Consider the following 16,561-nt stretch of genomic DNA (forward strand, 5'->3'; position numbering starts at 1 on the left):
ATATCAAAAAGAAATGTATTTATTTAAACTGGAAGAAACAGTGTCAGAGAAAGAAACAACCAAGAGCCAACTTGTATTTATTTATTTTTTTTGCCTGATACATAATAAAAATGAAAAAATAATAATAATAAAAAATATTTAGAATGACTTGATGTAAGGTTTCCAGGCCAGAACATGACTAAAAGGAGGGAAATATTTCAGGTTGATGCACAGGATTTTGTAATCGTCACTTCTTTAATGGGGCATGATAACGCATGGAGATAACAGTGGCTCAGATCTAGACTGACAGAGCTACACACATTACACAGACATGATTTATGATCTAGGGTATAAGATAAAAAAGTGGTACTCTTAAAAAAACAACAACAAAGTATAGGATCAAGCAAGTCCTGACAGAACTGAAATGTTGTAAGAAGATTGTACTGACTTGAGAGGAGTTCATTCGGGTTTAATCTTCATGTTTCATCCTAGAGCAGGACCTGTGTTATATAAGTGTGAGCCAGATCCATGAACACCTACAGGACTTTGTTTACATCTAAAAACAGGCATTTAATCTCACAGTTGCTCGCGATATCAGGATATTACACTGCGATGTACGCAACACCAAACAGCCGATAAATCGATATAGACCTCTGATCCATTAACTGACCGATGCTGCTTCCTTTCGTCATGAAGGTCTTGATAGGAATACGTTTCCTTCGATAGGAAAATGCTTGGCTGGATTTAATACCCTGATGGAACAAATTACCACCCTGTGTAAAATTGAAAGAAAAGATTTTCCATCAAATGTCCTCTGACACGTGTACACATTGCTCTAAAAACACACCATCAATAAACGAGTGGTTCGACGATCTCCCGAAGATCCGCTCTCTACTGATCTTTTCATACATACGCTTTAGCTATTTCTGTCAGGTTCTTTAAAGGACACAAGGAGAACTTGGAAGGTACCAAGACACATCTCTATCAACTCAGGGATTATCTAGTAAAGCTGGATCATCTCACAGTAAAGAGGCTCAGGTGGCCGGTGGCCGAGAGTAGAAGCAGCTTGTTTTCAGTCAAACCCTGGATCTTTCGAACTCTAAAGGTCAGACTTGCCGTTCAAATCACAAATCATTACAGTGCAAAGAGCTTTCAATGGAGTTTGTTTGGAATCTACAGCCTGTGAAATGGTGAACCCTGCCTAGATTCTCCTGGGATAAGCTCCACGTTCCTCACAATTCAGTTGGATAAGCAGTGTAGAGGATGGATGGATGTCTAGATGTTCTGATTGTAAAGTAGGCAGAATATTCACCTCCATGTCTCTGTGAGCACACACAAGTTGTAGATATGGTCTACGAACCCACAATGTTCTTCAGTCTGGGAGAGAAATGATAACAGATATACACCTTTGTAGACGGCCCCAATTTACTTTGTTTCAAACATTCTGCTACTATTTATTAAAATACACAAGAATTATTACAAAAAAAAAATATATATATATATAAAAAAACTCAGAACATTCAACATATGATATTAGTAGCAGATCTGTGACATGGACATGTTCCTCGAACACTGTTTAATCTACATGAGAAAAGCACAGCAGTGGGCATTTTATTCTCTCTGTACATAAGCATTGATGAAACGGTCATTCGGTCGGTCAGCTAAGTACTGCTCCTGCTTACAGAAACATTCCCTCGAAGTATTCATCGAACTCCTCTTCCCTGGAAAACAGAAACGAATCGGTCATATGACGTTGGACACTATTGAGAGCTGAGCATTCAGGAACGGAATTATAAAGACACTTCATAAAAAATAAGCAAAAATAGATATCTACACCCACACACATACAGTGAGGGAAAAAATATTTGATCCCCTGCTGATTTTGTACGTTTGCCCACTGACAAAGAAATGATCAGTCTGTAATTTTAATGGTAGGTTTATCTGAACAGTGAGAGACAGAATAACAACAAAAAAAAAAACAGAAAAACACATTTCAGAAAAGTTCTACATTGATTTGCATTTTATTGAGTGAAATAAGTATTTGATCCCCTATCAGTCAGAAAGATTTCTGGCTCCCAGGTGTCTTTTATACAGGTAAGGAGCTGAGATTACAGTAGGAGCACTCTCGGGGAGTGATCTTAATCTCAGCACATTAACTGTATGAAAGATACCTGTCCACAGAAGGAACTAATCAATCGGATTCCAAACTCTCCATCATGGACAAGACCGAAGAGCTGTCCATGGATGTCAGGGACAAGACTGTAGACCTACACAACGCTGGAATGAGCTACAAGACCATCGCCAAGCAGCTTGGTGAGAAGGTGACAACAGTTGGTGCGATTATTCCCAAATGGAAGAAACACAAAAGGACTGTCAATCTTCCTCGGTCTGGGGCTCCATGCAAGATCTCACCTCATGGAGTTTCAATGATCATGAGAGCGGCGAGGAATCAGCCCAGAATTACACTGGAGGATTTTGTCAGTGATCTCAAGGCAGCTGGGACCACAGTCACCAAGAAAACAATTGGTAACACGCTACGCCGTGAAAGACTGAAATCCAGTAGCGCCCGCAAGGTCCCCCTGCTAAAGAAAGCACATGTACAGGACCATCTGAAGTTTACCAGTGAACATCTGAATGATTCAGAGGAGAACTGGGTGAAAGTGTTGTGGTCAAATGAGACCAAAATCCAGCTCAACTCAACTCGCCGTGTTTGGAGGAGGAGGAATGCTGCCTATGACCCCAAGTACACCATCCCCAGGTGACAGGACAATTGCACCACATCAAAGGGATGATGGGCGGGGCCATGTACCGTTAAATCTTGGATGAGAACCTCCTTCCCTCAGCCAGGGCATTGAAAATGGATCATGGATGGATATTCCAGCCTGACAATGACCCAAAACACACGGCCAAGGCAACAAAGGAGTGGTTCAAAAAGAAGCACATTAAGGTCCTGTAGTGGCCTAGCCAGTCTCCAGACCTTAATCCCATAGAAAATCTGTGGAGGGAGCTGAAGGGTCAGCCACAAAACCTTAATGACTTGGAGAGGATCTGCAAAGAGGGGTGGGCCCAAATTCCTTGAGATGTGAGATGTGTGCAAACCTGGTGGCCAACTATAAGAAATGTCTGACGTCTGTGATTGCCAACAAGGGTTTGCCACCAAGTACTAAGTCATATTTTGCAAAGGGGTCAAATACTTATTTCACTCAATAAAACGCAAATCAATGTAGAACTTTTCTGAAATGTGTTTTTCTGGATTTTTTTGTTGTTATTCTGTCTCTCACTGTTCAGATAAACCTACCATTAAAATTACAGACTGATCATTTCTTTGTCAGTGGGCAAACGTACAAAATCAGCAGGGGATCAAATCATTTTATCCCTCACTGTATATATATATGGGGTGGTCAACCCCACCTTCTATTTTAGCTCAGGAATTCCTTTGTCAGCGGTTCAAATTTTCAGTAAATGCGTGAATAGGTTTTACAAAGAAACCCCTGGAGCAAGATTTTTGTGGAAATATGTCCATATGTCTCAGTAAGATAGCAGAACTTGAAAACTTACCGTGATTTCTCCTCCAGAGTCGGAGCTGGACCTTTCCAGTAGTCTGAATCTGATGGGGCTTGAGTCTCTTCTTCACTTTCTGAATCTGATAATAAGAGAAGTTTCAATTTGTGGTTTGATTGAACAATGAATAGATTGGATCGAACCCAACCCAAACACAGTAGCGTTGTACACTGACCAGGTATAACATTATGACCACCTGCCATCATGCACTGTTACCCCTTTCTATCAGAACCAGCATTAACTTCAGCAATCTGAGCAACAGTAGGTCGTCTGTTGGATCGGATCACACGGGCCAGCCTTCACTCCCCACGTCGTTCAGTGAGCCTTGGCCGCCCATGACCCTGTCTCCGGTTCACCACTGTTCCTTCCTTAGACCACTTTTGATAGATACTGACCACTGCAGACCAGGAACACCCCACAAGAGCTGCAGTTTTGGAGATGCTCTGATCCAGTGGTCTAGCCATCACAATTTGGCCCTTTTGGTCAAACTCACTCAAATCCTTACGCTTGTCCATTTTTCCTGCTTCTAACATCAACTTTGAGGACAAATTGTTCACTTGCTGTCTAATATATCCCACCCACTAACAGGTGCCATGATGAGGAGATACTCAGTCTTATTTACTTCACTTCTCACTGCTCACAATGTTGTGCCTGATCTGTGTATATATATACTGTGTATATATATACTGTGTATATATATATATATATATATATATATATATATATATATATAAATAATAAACAGTAAATAAACAATTAGACTTTGAGTTCAGGATGTTTTTACTAAGTGCTTAGGTGATTAGCAGAAAGCAGAACAGAAACAGAAAAAAAACACAAACCTTTCTCAGACTCATGGGAATCTTCAGAACTAGAGGAAGAGTGTTCTGTAGATAGAGGAAAATGTAGTCTGTTACACCATGTTATATTACAGTGGAACCTTGGCATACGAATGCCCTCCCTTACAAATTTTCATCTTAAGAATTGATATTTTGCAAGAAATTTGCATCAGCACACGAAGTATTTTTGGCATACGACCGAACTGAAGTGGAAAGCCAATCAAAGCCAACCCACAATACCGACGTAGCCTTCAGCATGCGTTCAAAAGCTAGGTGATTTCTCAGGTGTTTTTTTGTTGACAGATTGGGCGGTCTGTTCTATTTTTAGCCCAAGCTTATTAGCACTACTTCCTGTGAGGAGCCTTGACATGGAATGCTTGGCTTGGGTCAGTTCTTTGTAAGCAGCCATACAGTTTACATACATATTGGTCATATTTTTGGGAGGCTGGAACGGATTATCTGCATTTACATTATTTCTTATGGGAAAATTCGTTTCTATACACATTTTCACCTCAAGAACTCACCTCCAGAATGGATTACATTCCTATGCCAAGGTTCCACTGTATTCATTCTTAAACACCATTCTAATAAATGACTCTGCACTGCTAAAGCACTGAAATGTAATAGGAGTGTTCAGCAAAACGCATCAACAAGCTAGATTTCAACTACAAGTACGGACAGGTAGAGGAATGCTTTCCTGCTTCTGTTTTTCACAGAAGTCTTGTAAAGAATGCTCTGAACCACACTGCAGGTCCTGTAGGAATCTGTCTATATGGGTTCTGACCTGAAGGCATTTCAGAGAACATGAACGATCAATAACTCAAAGGTCGATGGCACGTGAAACCTCTGATAAAAAGGAGAGTGTACATAAAAACAAGTCTTGCCTTTTCGTCTCTTTTTGTATTTGTGTTTCTCTTTGGGCTTGTGTTTGGACTTGCGCTTGGACTTCTTAGCCTGTGGCTCATCTTCGTTCTCTTTCGGTCCGCGTTTCTTCTTAACCTTGACCTCTTTCCTCCTGAAAGAGAGACGAAAATAGATCGGAATCCCAACAGACAGATCTAATCATGATAACCAATTGAATTGTTTCATATTTAGCCTTGTGGCTATTTTAGATCAAGTGAATAAAATGTAAAGAAGATCTCTTTACTTGTGATGGTAGTTCAGTTTGAAGGAACATTCTGGACAGAGACCTACAGAAGAAGTATCAGAGAGTGACCCAAGAGCCAAAATCTTACTAAATAATACAATAAATAGAACAAGAGCACAGCAGTATATAGAATTTCTCCCAAAACATTAAATGGTATTAATTAAAGGAATTTTTAATATAAAATGAATACTCAATTTGTGTACTGTTAAGGGTTATTTATGTCTTAAATAGACAGAAGCGTTTAGTTCTTGCTGGCTCTAAGCTGATAAAAAATTCAGCTCGGAACGTTCTCTAAGAGAGACAGGCCGAAGATCTAACCTTTTGTTCTTCGAGTGATTTAAAACTCTATTTCTCCAAAGTGTCGGTCAGTATGCCAGTAATTTATCAAACAAGTCTAATGTAATGAGCTGAGATCCACCGAGGACCTGCTGAGGAGGATCATGCAGAGGAAGTTTAAAAGCGTTTTGCCGCCTTACGCAGTTTCACCAGAGCGTTCCTCTTCTCGCCCTGTTCCACATAAGCAAAATTCACTTCCCAGCTCTTCAGACCCTCATTCTTCTCACAGCGTTTATTCCCACACAGGAACTGACCTGCAAACACACCAGCATACATAATGTACAATAATAATAATAATAATAATTTTACTTATATGTTGTTTTAAAATACGGAAGGCAAGATGGCACAGTGGTGTTAAATAATATTAAAAATATTTAATAAAAGAAAAATGAGTTAAACAAAAATATTATAATTTATATAAATATAGGAATAGAATTAAATAAATTGAGGTAATTAAATGCCAAATAAATAATAGCAATTAAACAAATAAAATCTATTGTTTAATAAAGCTTTTTTAAATATATATACACTATACTTTATATAATTATACACTTTATAAATAATTCTATACTTTTGTAACAAATCATAAATTTCTTTTTTTTCCCCCACCACACACACACACGCACACATTTTTTCTGGAACTTGGCTCACACTTCATCTTTTTATACCTTGTTTACTTTTCTTTTAGCTTGCAGGTTGTAATTTATTAGATAAAATGCATCCTACATAAAAGCTGGCAGCTATCTGACGCCTCAGCCCTGAGGAGACGTGAAATATGATGGTGAGGTCGTCAATCTGCACTATTTGCATTTTGGATACAGACCCAGCCAAAAAAACAAAACAAATAACAAAACAAAAAGAAAAACCCTCTAGCAGTAACAAACATCAGAAAAAAAGAAAGACAAAACAAATTAATTATAATAATTGAATTAATTATTTTCAATTAAATTAGATTTTTTTTTTTAATAAAAAAAAAAAAAAAAATTAATTATGACAAAGGAAATGCTGCTATCTATCTGTAACATATCACTAATTATTATTATTTTTATTATTATTATTATATACTATTAAATATTTTTAGCTGCACAGAAGTAAGTCAAAAACTTCCACTTCTGTTATTTATCCTTTAACTGGATTGTAATATTTCTCCCAGCTCTCTGTGCACTTTTATGGAGTTTTGTCTGTCACTAAATCCACACGCTCCATAGAATTCTTAACTCCGTCAGAAGCCTCGAAGTTCAGGTTGGTCCTACACAACTTCACTAGAAGACAAATAAGACCCAGTGTATGACAAAAACCTGGCAATGTTTCAATTCTATGTTTATTTTGGGAAACAGAACCAACTAGGTTTGTTATAAATTATGCAACGCCAATAATAAAAAGAATAAAAAAGATAACAGAAGCTACAGGAGCGAGTTAGCAGAGTGGGTAAATTGCATAAAGGAGCTGAAACCTGGGCGGAATTCAAAACAGACAGATTCACGCCTCAAATTCAAAGTCAAAAGGAGTAGACAGGAACGTCAGGGTGCAACAAAAACGTACTGACTACATACGGTTCTAATTAATAACGGTTGGGGATTCGAAGGTCGTCAGCCATGTTAGCTGTTTATGTGGATATTTGTAAATAATAACCGTGAATGTAGGCACCAAAGAGAGACAGAGAGAGACAAAGAACGCTCCCTTTATCCTTTACTCGGCCTTTTACTCCGTGGACAGCAGAAGGCTAGCTTTAGCCGTCCGAGGCTTAATAAGGGATCCTCAAGATTGCTGCTGGATTTCAAAGTGCGTCATAAGGGAGAACACCACTGCTGGGCTTTCCCAAGCATCTAAGACAGCTTCACCTTCACGTTCCCTTCACATGACTAACGGATCACTCACTGATGTTTCGTAGTGACCTTTGTACACATCAGGAGTACGGATCTGAACAATCCTGTTCAAGATACCTGTGAGAAACCTCAGGCACGTTTAGGCAAGCTCCGAGCTAACAGGACGGAGCCCGGGGGTTTGGAATGGAGCCATGAGCTGGGGGAGTGGATGATTACAGACTGACACCTTTAAAAATGATCCAAAGGGAAGTATTTATCTCTGCAGCCTGCATGCTGTTGACATTTTGCTAACCTTCGATCTCATTTCAACTGACCTGTTTGGAGAACAGAAAGGCTCTCCATTTACACGAGCAAGGTCTGACCTTTAGTCGCTTCTGAATGATTTTCAGGTAGCGAGAGTGACTTAGTGCAAATCATGTTGCACGGATTATCTCATCTCGGCAGTGACGTGTTTGTGACTTGGTTCCCCTTTGCTTAAGCTCACGTGAGCTGTGGTCAAGCTGTTAAGGCTTGCAAATCTGCCAAAAAGCATCGTGAGGAACAAGTAAAAACACTCTAACATAATTTACCCCCCTTATCCTCTGCTTCAGAACAAACAGTCCTCGTCGTCACCTGTACTACATACATCTGTAGATTTATTCTGTAGTGGCTGCTTGAGCTTGTAAGTGTGTGTTTGGTTTTAGGGTGTGTGTGTGTGTTTTGGTTGTGGGAGGGGTTAATGCCACATCACTCCTCCAGCTTGACCTGGGTTAACAGATGGTCTTAAAACATAGGTCCTGGATAAATGCCACACAAACACAACACCAATGACCAAATAAAAAACACACACTATTTCTGTTATTCGTTCAGGAAAGCTAAAATGTGTAACGCCATTTTAAGAATTCAGGCAGCTGAGCATTTATCTGAGCTGAAGTAAAGGACAACAAAGTGTCTCTCTGTCAGCGCCGGGATCACGTCAAGTTACATTTTCCCCCCAGAAAGGTCTAAGTCAAATCTAAGTCTTTAGTCATGGTTTTAATAATCAAATAGCTGTAGGTGTTTGCAATGTTATTTTCAGGGAAACTAAACTAACCAACATCTCTGGGTGTGCTTTAATTTGTCTTAAAATTTCATAAAAGTTTTGTTTTTCTTGCTCATATCAGTTTGGCATTTTGTTTACACTTTAAAAAAAATTATTATTATTTTCAAATTCTATTTATTTATTTATTTAATTTTTTTTTTTTTTTTATTCATTATTTATATATTATTTTTCCTTTTTATCACCAGCATTTTTCCAGATCTAAATTTTTAACTTACTTGGCACAAACCTTCACTAAATGGCCAAATGTTAGTGGACACCTGACCGTTAAATTTGCCTTGTTGTGCTTTCTGAACATTCTAGATGTTCTCTCTAGATGTTCTTATAATAACCTCCACTCTTCTATAGATGTCGCATTGTGGCTGTGAGGATTTGTGTTCATTCAGCCACACGAGCATTACTCAGGTCAGACTCTGATGTTGAAGCGAGGAGGTCTGGGGGGTTCAGTCAAGGTTCTAAAAGGAAACACGGGCAAACCGTTTGGTCACAGATCTCACTTTGTGCACAGCGGACATTGTGGACCCTCTTAGTTCCTGTGTAGGGAAATTGTAGACGTGTGCTTTCAACAGTTTGGAGAAGGAAGATTTAAAGGTGTGATGTTCAAGTGTCCACAAACTTTTGGCTATATCATCTATACACAGTATATCAATCCTCTGATCTGCACCTAAACCCCTGGTATATTACAGCATCTCAGCTCAGGTTTGCTCAGGAAATACAAACTAGGAGTCAATTGATTGACCTATCTGTTACTTAGCAACTGAAGAAATGACTGCATAATCAAAAAAGGTTTCTTCGTCTCTATAAACAACCACGTATTAACATACTGAAGTGTCCCGGACTGACCGAAAATGTATTATTCCAAAAATGTCAGAATGGTCTAATTCAATTCATTTATCTGTGTCTAAATTATTCAAAAATGTTATGGAACCATACTCTGGGGCCACAAAATAGATCTCAAGAAGGATAACTCATGGCCTTTACATACTAATTAATGGCCACACTTTGTACATTTTAATATGTAAATTTAAAAAAAAGAAAAGTAAGGATTATTTCAGTTCACAATCATAGAATGACATAAAATATATAAGTCGTGCAAACATTCTTGCAAAAGTCAAGAAGCTGTGATTAATAAGAATGTGTTTGTGATTTATTGATCATGAAGTCTGAAGCTCTAGCTCCATCTAGTGGCAGCGTTTATTAGGCCTCAGAGCTACTAAGAGTGAAGCGAGATTCACATGTTGATGAAGATCCCACAAGAAAAGAGCCAAATATCAGAACTTTTCTCTAGTTTAGGAACATGGTTCAGTCTGTGGATAAAGCGACACACCACATAACCTCACCTAATCCGAGGCTACAGTGGGCTCAAATGTTGTTGTTGATCTTTCAGCCGCTCCCTGTGTGTGAGGGGTCACCACAGTGGACCAACTGGTCCGCACAACAACTTAGCACAGGTTTTACGCCGGATGACGCAACCCTCCCATTTTATCCAGGCTTGGGTCCGGCACTGCATCCAGTGGCTGGGAATTGAACCCGGGCCTTCTGCATGGTAGGCGAGAAACCGACCACTGAGCCACCAGCCTACCACTGAGCCACCAGCCTACCACTGAGCCACCAGCCTACCACTGAGCCACCAGCGCCACCTATGGTCACAGACTCAAATAATACAGTGAATAAAATCTCCTGGTCTTTTTCCATCCAGTTTCAGAGTCTCTTCCTGTTCCTGGCAGATAGAAGTAAATCCTGACATTTTCTTTTCTGCTCTTGTAGCTCAAGCTCTGATGTGTTATACACGCTGAGATGCTTTTCTGCTCACCGCATTTGTAAATAGTGATTATATCCTTTCTCTTAACCTAATCTGGCTATTTTCTCTCATCAATATGGCATTTCCACCTGCAGAAACATGTCTCTCTTGTGTATGAAAACCCGAGGAGGTCAGCACTTTATGAAATACTCAAAGCAACAACCTTGTCATGACACTCCATTCTGACGTATGATTAACTGAAGCTGAATGTGGAGGTGTATAGGATGTCGTAATAAAGTGTTCAGTTTGTGTGTAAAATGTAAATAAACCAGTCTGAGGATACAGTAAGTGCAGGTTCAGACATCACCTGGTCTGGTTACGGTCTTAAAACTGCCTGATTTCTTTGAGCCTGTGCTAACTAGCCAGAAATTCCTGTTCTGTACAGAAAAGAGTGGAGCTCGATATAATCTTCTGTAGCTGTAGCTCATTTTTCTGCGTTTCTGCTCTCCACAGATCAAACCGATCTTCTTTTCTCTCTCTCTCTCTCTCTCTCTCCTCTTTGCTTTCCACACCATTCTGTCACTCTAGATACTGTCGTGTGTAAAAATTGCAGATCAGAAATTTCTTAAAAACTCAAACCAGCACCAAAAAACAATTCCATGAGTCATATTTTTCTCCTATTGTGATGTTTTTATGTGAAAACTACCTAAACGTTTGATATATTTCTTCTGCCAAATGATTGGATAAATGATTGGATAATAGCATGATATAATTCTATTCATTAATAATATCAATTAGTTCCAGTAATATCATAGCATAACATCAATTAATTAATTGGGAAATTCATATGCATAAATTCTTCTGTGTAAGGAAACACACTAGTGCCTTAATAATACTGACCTTTTCCTGATATTACTTCATTTTCAATGCGCCATCTGAATCCAAACTACAATGTAAAAACATAATAAAGCGCATCATCATCATCATCATCATCATCTCCTGAAACGGATGGGTGAGTCGGGCATGAATGCAGAAGGAGACGTACCTTGTTTTCTTTGTATCTGCTGAGGTCAGCAATGCAGTACTCCTTGAAGAGCTTGTCATAGTACTTCTTGGCCAGCTCTTTCTCCCTGGAAAGGGCAAATCTGTTAATGAACAAAAGTAGGTGATTTAACTAGATTTTAGGAATGTAAGATGAAAATTTACCACGTCATATCGTCCTCATCCTCGTCCCTCCAGAGGAAGCGGTGATTTTCTCGGACCACGTCCAGATCCGTCTTGTCTTTTGCCCTGCACGCAGTGTGGGATGGGTAAGACGGGTTAAACTCACAGCAAAATGAATGAGGTGAATAAGATGACGGATGTGTCTTACTTAATATCTGATAAACATTGTATACAAAATACATTCATACCGGAGACACTGATGGGACAAAGACATTTCTACGATATAAAATATGTCTCTCTATATAGTAAAGGAATTTCCAGCATATTTACAGTAGACGAGTCTTAATAGTCTCGGAATTATTTATTTATTTATTTAACACTGAAAAAATATTAATTTTTTAAAAGATATTTAAGAAATACTAAATCTTTTTTCTTCTTTTTAATATTAAAGGAATTTGCTGCTTCCAATAAATTTGGAATAATACAAAAAAAATATCATTTTAGCTCATATACCAGAAAAGTGTACTGTGACATAATTTACCATAATATTCAGATTATATTGTCATGCTGCGCAGCTCTATAGTAAAAAAAAAAAGAAAAAAAAAAAGAGGTAACACTGTGAGGCCACGCCTCCTTCACTGAGACTGACAAACAAAGGACACGCCCCCATCGTCATCATGAACATAGAGAGATCAAGAATCCTTTCTCTGAATCTGTATATGCTTGCGGTTTTATTAATTATAATAATATAATTTATTAATTATATGATAAATATCAAGTCAAATCCAGTGTCTGATACTCACATGGATCTTCTGAAGTCCTCCAGCTTTCCTCCATAGTACAGTATGTAATCGCTGACAAACTTCTTATGCCTGTCAAACTGAAAGCCAGCATCAAGGATCAACAGCTCTTGAAGAAACCTTCAAGCCAGTGAGATCAAACATTTATAACGCATACTAGACTCTGAACAATGACCTGTACCACCTTGTCCTGTAAGAACAGCTAACGAGGATGTCACTGCATTAACGAATACACAATCATCGTTAAGTTAGATAACACAGAGCTTTTTGTAAACCTAGGGCTGCTTAATGAAATACTGAACACCTGAGTAACTAAATTCTTGGAAATGTGGGCGTTTCCGCTTAAAATGAAATGGAAGATAAAGATAGTAAAGATAAAAGTTATTCACAAAGCATCTTAACCCTTAAAAGAGCTCTTAAGATCAAAAGGTGTTAGGAGTAGGACTTTTAAGAGGGTTAAGAGTTTCTTTAGCAAAAGAGGAAATGGCTGAAATGTGAAGAGGGAGAAGAAATATGTTGCAGAGAGTATTTAATAATGACAGCCAGTTAATAAGATGCAACAGATTAGATTGTGTATGGATTATGATCATGAACAACCCTATTAGATATACACTCTCGGACAAAGCCCAGACATGCCTATAGCAGCAGAAATGAAAGTAGTCAACATGTTAAGATATTTGGAGCTCACAGTCTTGAAAGGAATGTGTCAGACATAGCCAAGGGTTCAGCGCCACCTCCTTTCTAAGATAAAAAGTTTTTGTCTTTTCCTTGCTCAGAGTTTAGTCCTAAATCTCTCTTAGGCTAAGAATCCTAATCTAAATTAAAAACTCTCTGAGATGATTTTTAGAAGCTTTAAGAATACGGGCCCAGGTTATAGAATCATAAACATAAACCTAAAGTGACATATTCGGTTAAAACTGCAAAATTTTATCAAATACTCTTCCAGGGAAATGCATCAGTGTTCAGTGCTGAAAGGATACGGCGTTCATGGATATGAGATGGTGGCGCCGATTTTTGGCCTCCTCCCTGTAACATCAACCGGGATTAGTACACAGCTACAGACCAACACTTTACACCTTGTATTCTGTCTCTTCTACCTGTCCAGTTCCTCCGCAGCCACATTTCTGTGAGCGACCTTGGAGTGTTTCCGTTTCTGGAAAGGCTTCTGCAGCAGCTCATCTTCACGTGCCCTGTTAATGAGGTGAAATTACAGATCAGTACAATCCTGTGTCTGTACTTCTCTTCGTCTTCACTGAAAAACAAAAATCAGTCAGCAAACACTCTTTATTGATTGATGCAAGAACATTTTGGAGTCATCATGACTGAGACAAGGAGCTCAGAAAAACCTGGAGAAACTTAAGAGATTAAAAAGGTTTCAGCACTAAGGAAATGTCAGTGTAGAATCTGTTAGATATACTGACTTATTATTATAAATATAAATATCTAAGAAACATTATTGTCCGACATGCAAACAGAACAAAAACACCTCACCTCTTCCCTCCATGTTGTGATGAACCTCCTCCGCCCTCATCGTCGCTGAAATCCGAGTCATAACCACCGCCTCCATGCACCTATACAGCAATGATATTTATAACACGTCATCAACTGGTGGAAAAGCAATACACAAGACATCTATCCCCTGTAACAGAGCCATGATTCATCGTTGGATTTGCAAACGATTGGGTTTTAAAGATCCGTAAGGTCATCTTTCATTTACGAGACATGAGTCATCAAGCAGAAAGGCTTACAGACGATGCCAAAGAGTTGAAATGCTTTGTCATCTGTACAGGAAGTGAATGTCAGCTACTAGAAACTCCACTTCAGCAATGTGCCGTACATCTGATCCGGATCAGCCGTTTTGTGTAACATTCAATTCCCCTTTCCTCTGTGTCATTAAGAATATAATGGAATGAAGACGAATGACTAAAGATAGACTCACAAATGACAATGATGTACATTTCACTTCCCTTAAAACTCAGTTCTGCCTTGCATTAGTGTTGGGAAAAGAGGAGTGGCATCGTGATGGAGCCAATTTACAGCTCCAGGGTCCCAGATCTGACCCTGAGCTTCAGCTACTGTCGTGTTTTCATGTGGGTTTCCTCTTTTCATGTCCCAAAAACATTCCTGTAGGTGGATTGCCTATTCTAAGTTTTGTGCATCTGGATCCAGGGTGGGGCAGCACGGTGGCTTAGTGGTTAGCACTGTTGCATTGGCCTTTCTGCGTGGAGTTTGCATGTTCTCCCCGTGCCTGCGTGGGTTTACTCCGGTTTCCTCCCACAGTCCAAAAACATGTACATTAGGTTGATTGGTAATTCCAAATTGCCTGTAGGAGTGAGTGTGAGTGTGTGTGGTTGTCTGTCTATATGTGTGGCCCTGTGATGGACTGGTGACCTGTCCAGGGTGTACCCCTGCCTTTCGCCCAATGTGTGCTGAGATAGGTCAGATCCCTGTGACCCTAATTAGGAATAAAGCAAGTATAGAAATGGGAAAAAAAATGGATCCAGGGTGTATCCATGCATCCTTGCACAAAGTGGTCCCAGAGTAGACTCCAGATCCACCACCAGCCTGACCAAGATAATGTGGTTACTGGGGAAGTGGTTAGTGGGTAAGACGTTGGATTACTGATCAAAAGATCACTCAGATCCCACTACTACTACTACTAAAGAGCCCTTAACCCTCAACTGCTCAGCTGTAGAAATAAGATGCAGTAACTCTACTGAGGTTTCAATAAATGATGAATGCAGTTGAGGGGCTGAAGAGTTAAACACAATAAAGATAGAAATGCTGTGACTTCAACGCATGCAGTGCGTCCATGCAAAATAGTTAGCTAACTATCAGAGCTGAGGATTAAATGATTTCCTATCGGATATGCATTGGGTATGTACGCCAATATTATAAAAAACAAGCAGTAGACATGTATCGGATTATGAGACTATCACGAGCAAAACAAAAACGAGAAACTAAGCGACACAACCCTATTTAGAGCAAACTCTTACAATCTGATATGATATTAGAAAGTGGTTGCATCATTTTATCGCTTAAACTCTGTTATTAATAACCACCTTGACGAGGTCGAGCCCACTCTGATCCATGCCTCGCTTCTGTGTTTACGCGCCAGCGCTAGCGATCAGTTCGAGGCGCGCAGTGATGACGTATGAAAAAAAAAATCCAAACACAACGAGCGCACATCTTACAGTCTGAAAAGCTACTCGCACCCACAACTTCCGGTTTTGATCAAACGAAAAGCCCCCCCCCTTCTCGTTAGTAGTTATGCTATTAGTGAATAGACGGTTCTTGCTTGTGCTGCATTTCATTAAACAATAATTAATATGATTCATCTATTCATAAGAATATCTGTTTACTATACACAAACGGAAATGCTAAATTGTCTGTGGAGAAAAGGTCTCACGGCCACATAGACTAGCTTTGTTTTCATCTCTAAATGAAAATATTCACAGAGGAAAAAGGAGGAGGAGGTCTGGATGCATTTTCTTGTCAGACCATAACAACCGCTCTCTTATTCTGTGAAATGTTCTAGATGAATGAACTGCAGAGAGAGAGGGGCAGCGGGTCAAGCCTGGAAACAAAAACTTGACTGTTTTTAAATCGTTTTGGGAAAAAGATGAAAAATGTCCACAGTGAACGGAACAGAGAATGGCTCGGCCATACGGAGTTCACCATGACTGTCAAATTATTACGGTATGATAAATGGAGTGAATGAACAGAAATGTTTAGGTTCTTGTGTCCCCACTGAAAAGCCCAGCTCACACAGACCAGCTACCAGCTGCCAAAATATGATCAAACTGGTAGAACATCTGTATTTTAGGTGGTGGAAAGGACAACATTTCCAAATGACCACTCATAGATGAGTTTCTTTTTAGAAAATAACACAACATGCCAGTAGAAATTCTCGTAACAACAATAACAATCTACTACTGCTACAACAACAACAATAACAACCTACTACTGCTACAACAATGACAATAACAACCTACTACTGCTACAACAACGACAATAACAACCTACTACTGCTACAACAACAACAATAACAACCTACTACTGCTACAACAACGACAATAACAACCTACTACTG

At 39.3% G+C, this 16,561-nt stretch overlaps 1 protein-coding gene across 1 annotated transcript; it reads right to left on the bottom strand.

Annotated features, from left to right (window-relative positions):
• Positions 1-60: 60 nt before the first annotated feature.
• fra10ac1 (FRA10A associated CGG repeat 1) lies at positions 61-15,668 on the bottom strand. Its single transcript, XM_058405930.1, has 14 exons — positions 15,531-15,668; positions 13,960-14,039; positions 13,566-13,658; positions 13,449-13,494; positions 12,472-12,548; positions 11,711-11,794; positions 11,550-11,634; positions 11,405-11,450; positions 6,000-6,113; positions 5,524-5,566; positions 5,261-5,391; positions 4,380-4,424; positions 3,538-3,622; positions 61-1,700 (listed from the first exon to the last, which is right to left on the bottom strand). Exons 1-14 carry the CDS (start codon positions 15,558-15,560, stop codon positions 1,658-1,660), a joined length of 1,002 nt encoding a protein of 333 aa, XP_058261913.1. The 5' UTR covers positions 15,561-15,668; the 3' UTR covers positions 61-1,657.
• Between the last annotated feature and the right edge of the window lie 893 nt (positions 15,669-16,561).

Source organism: Hemibagrus wyckioides, linkage group LG13, assembly GCF_019097595.1.
Source record: "Hemibagrus wyckioides isolate EC202008001 linkage group LG13, SWU_Hwy_1.0, whole genome shotgun sequence".
Lineage (NCBI taxonomy): Eukaryota > Metazoa > Chordata > Actinopteri > Siluriformes > Bagridae > Hemibagrus > Hemibagrus wyckioides.

Coding starts and splice junctions, on each gene's coding strand:
- fra10ac1 (XM_058405930.1), bottom strand. CDS start 15,560: ATGGATCAGAGTGGGCTCGACCTCGTCAAG. Junction 13,495..13,565: donor GCTGCGGAGGAACTGGACAG/GTAGAAGAGACA, acceptor TTGATGTTACAG/GGAGGAGGCCAAAAATCGGC. Junction 11,795..12,471: donor GAGGACTTCAGAAGATCCAT/GTGAGTATCAGA, acceptor CACTGCGTGCAG/GGCAAAAGACAAGACGGATC.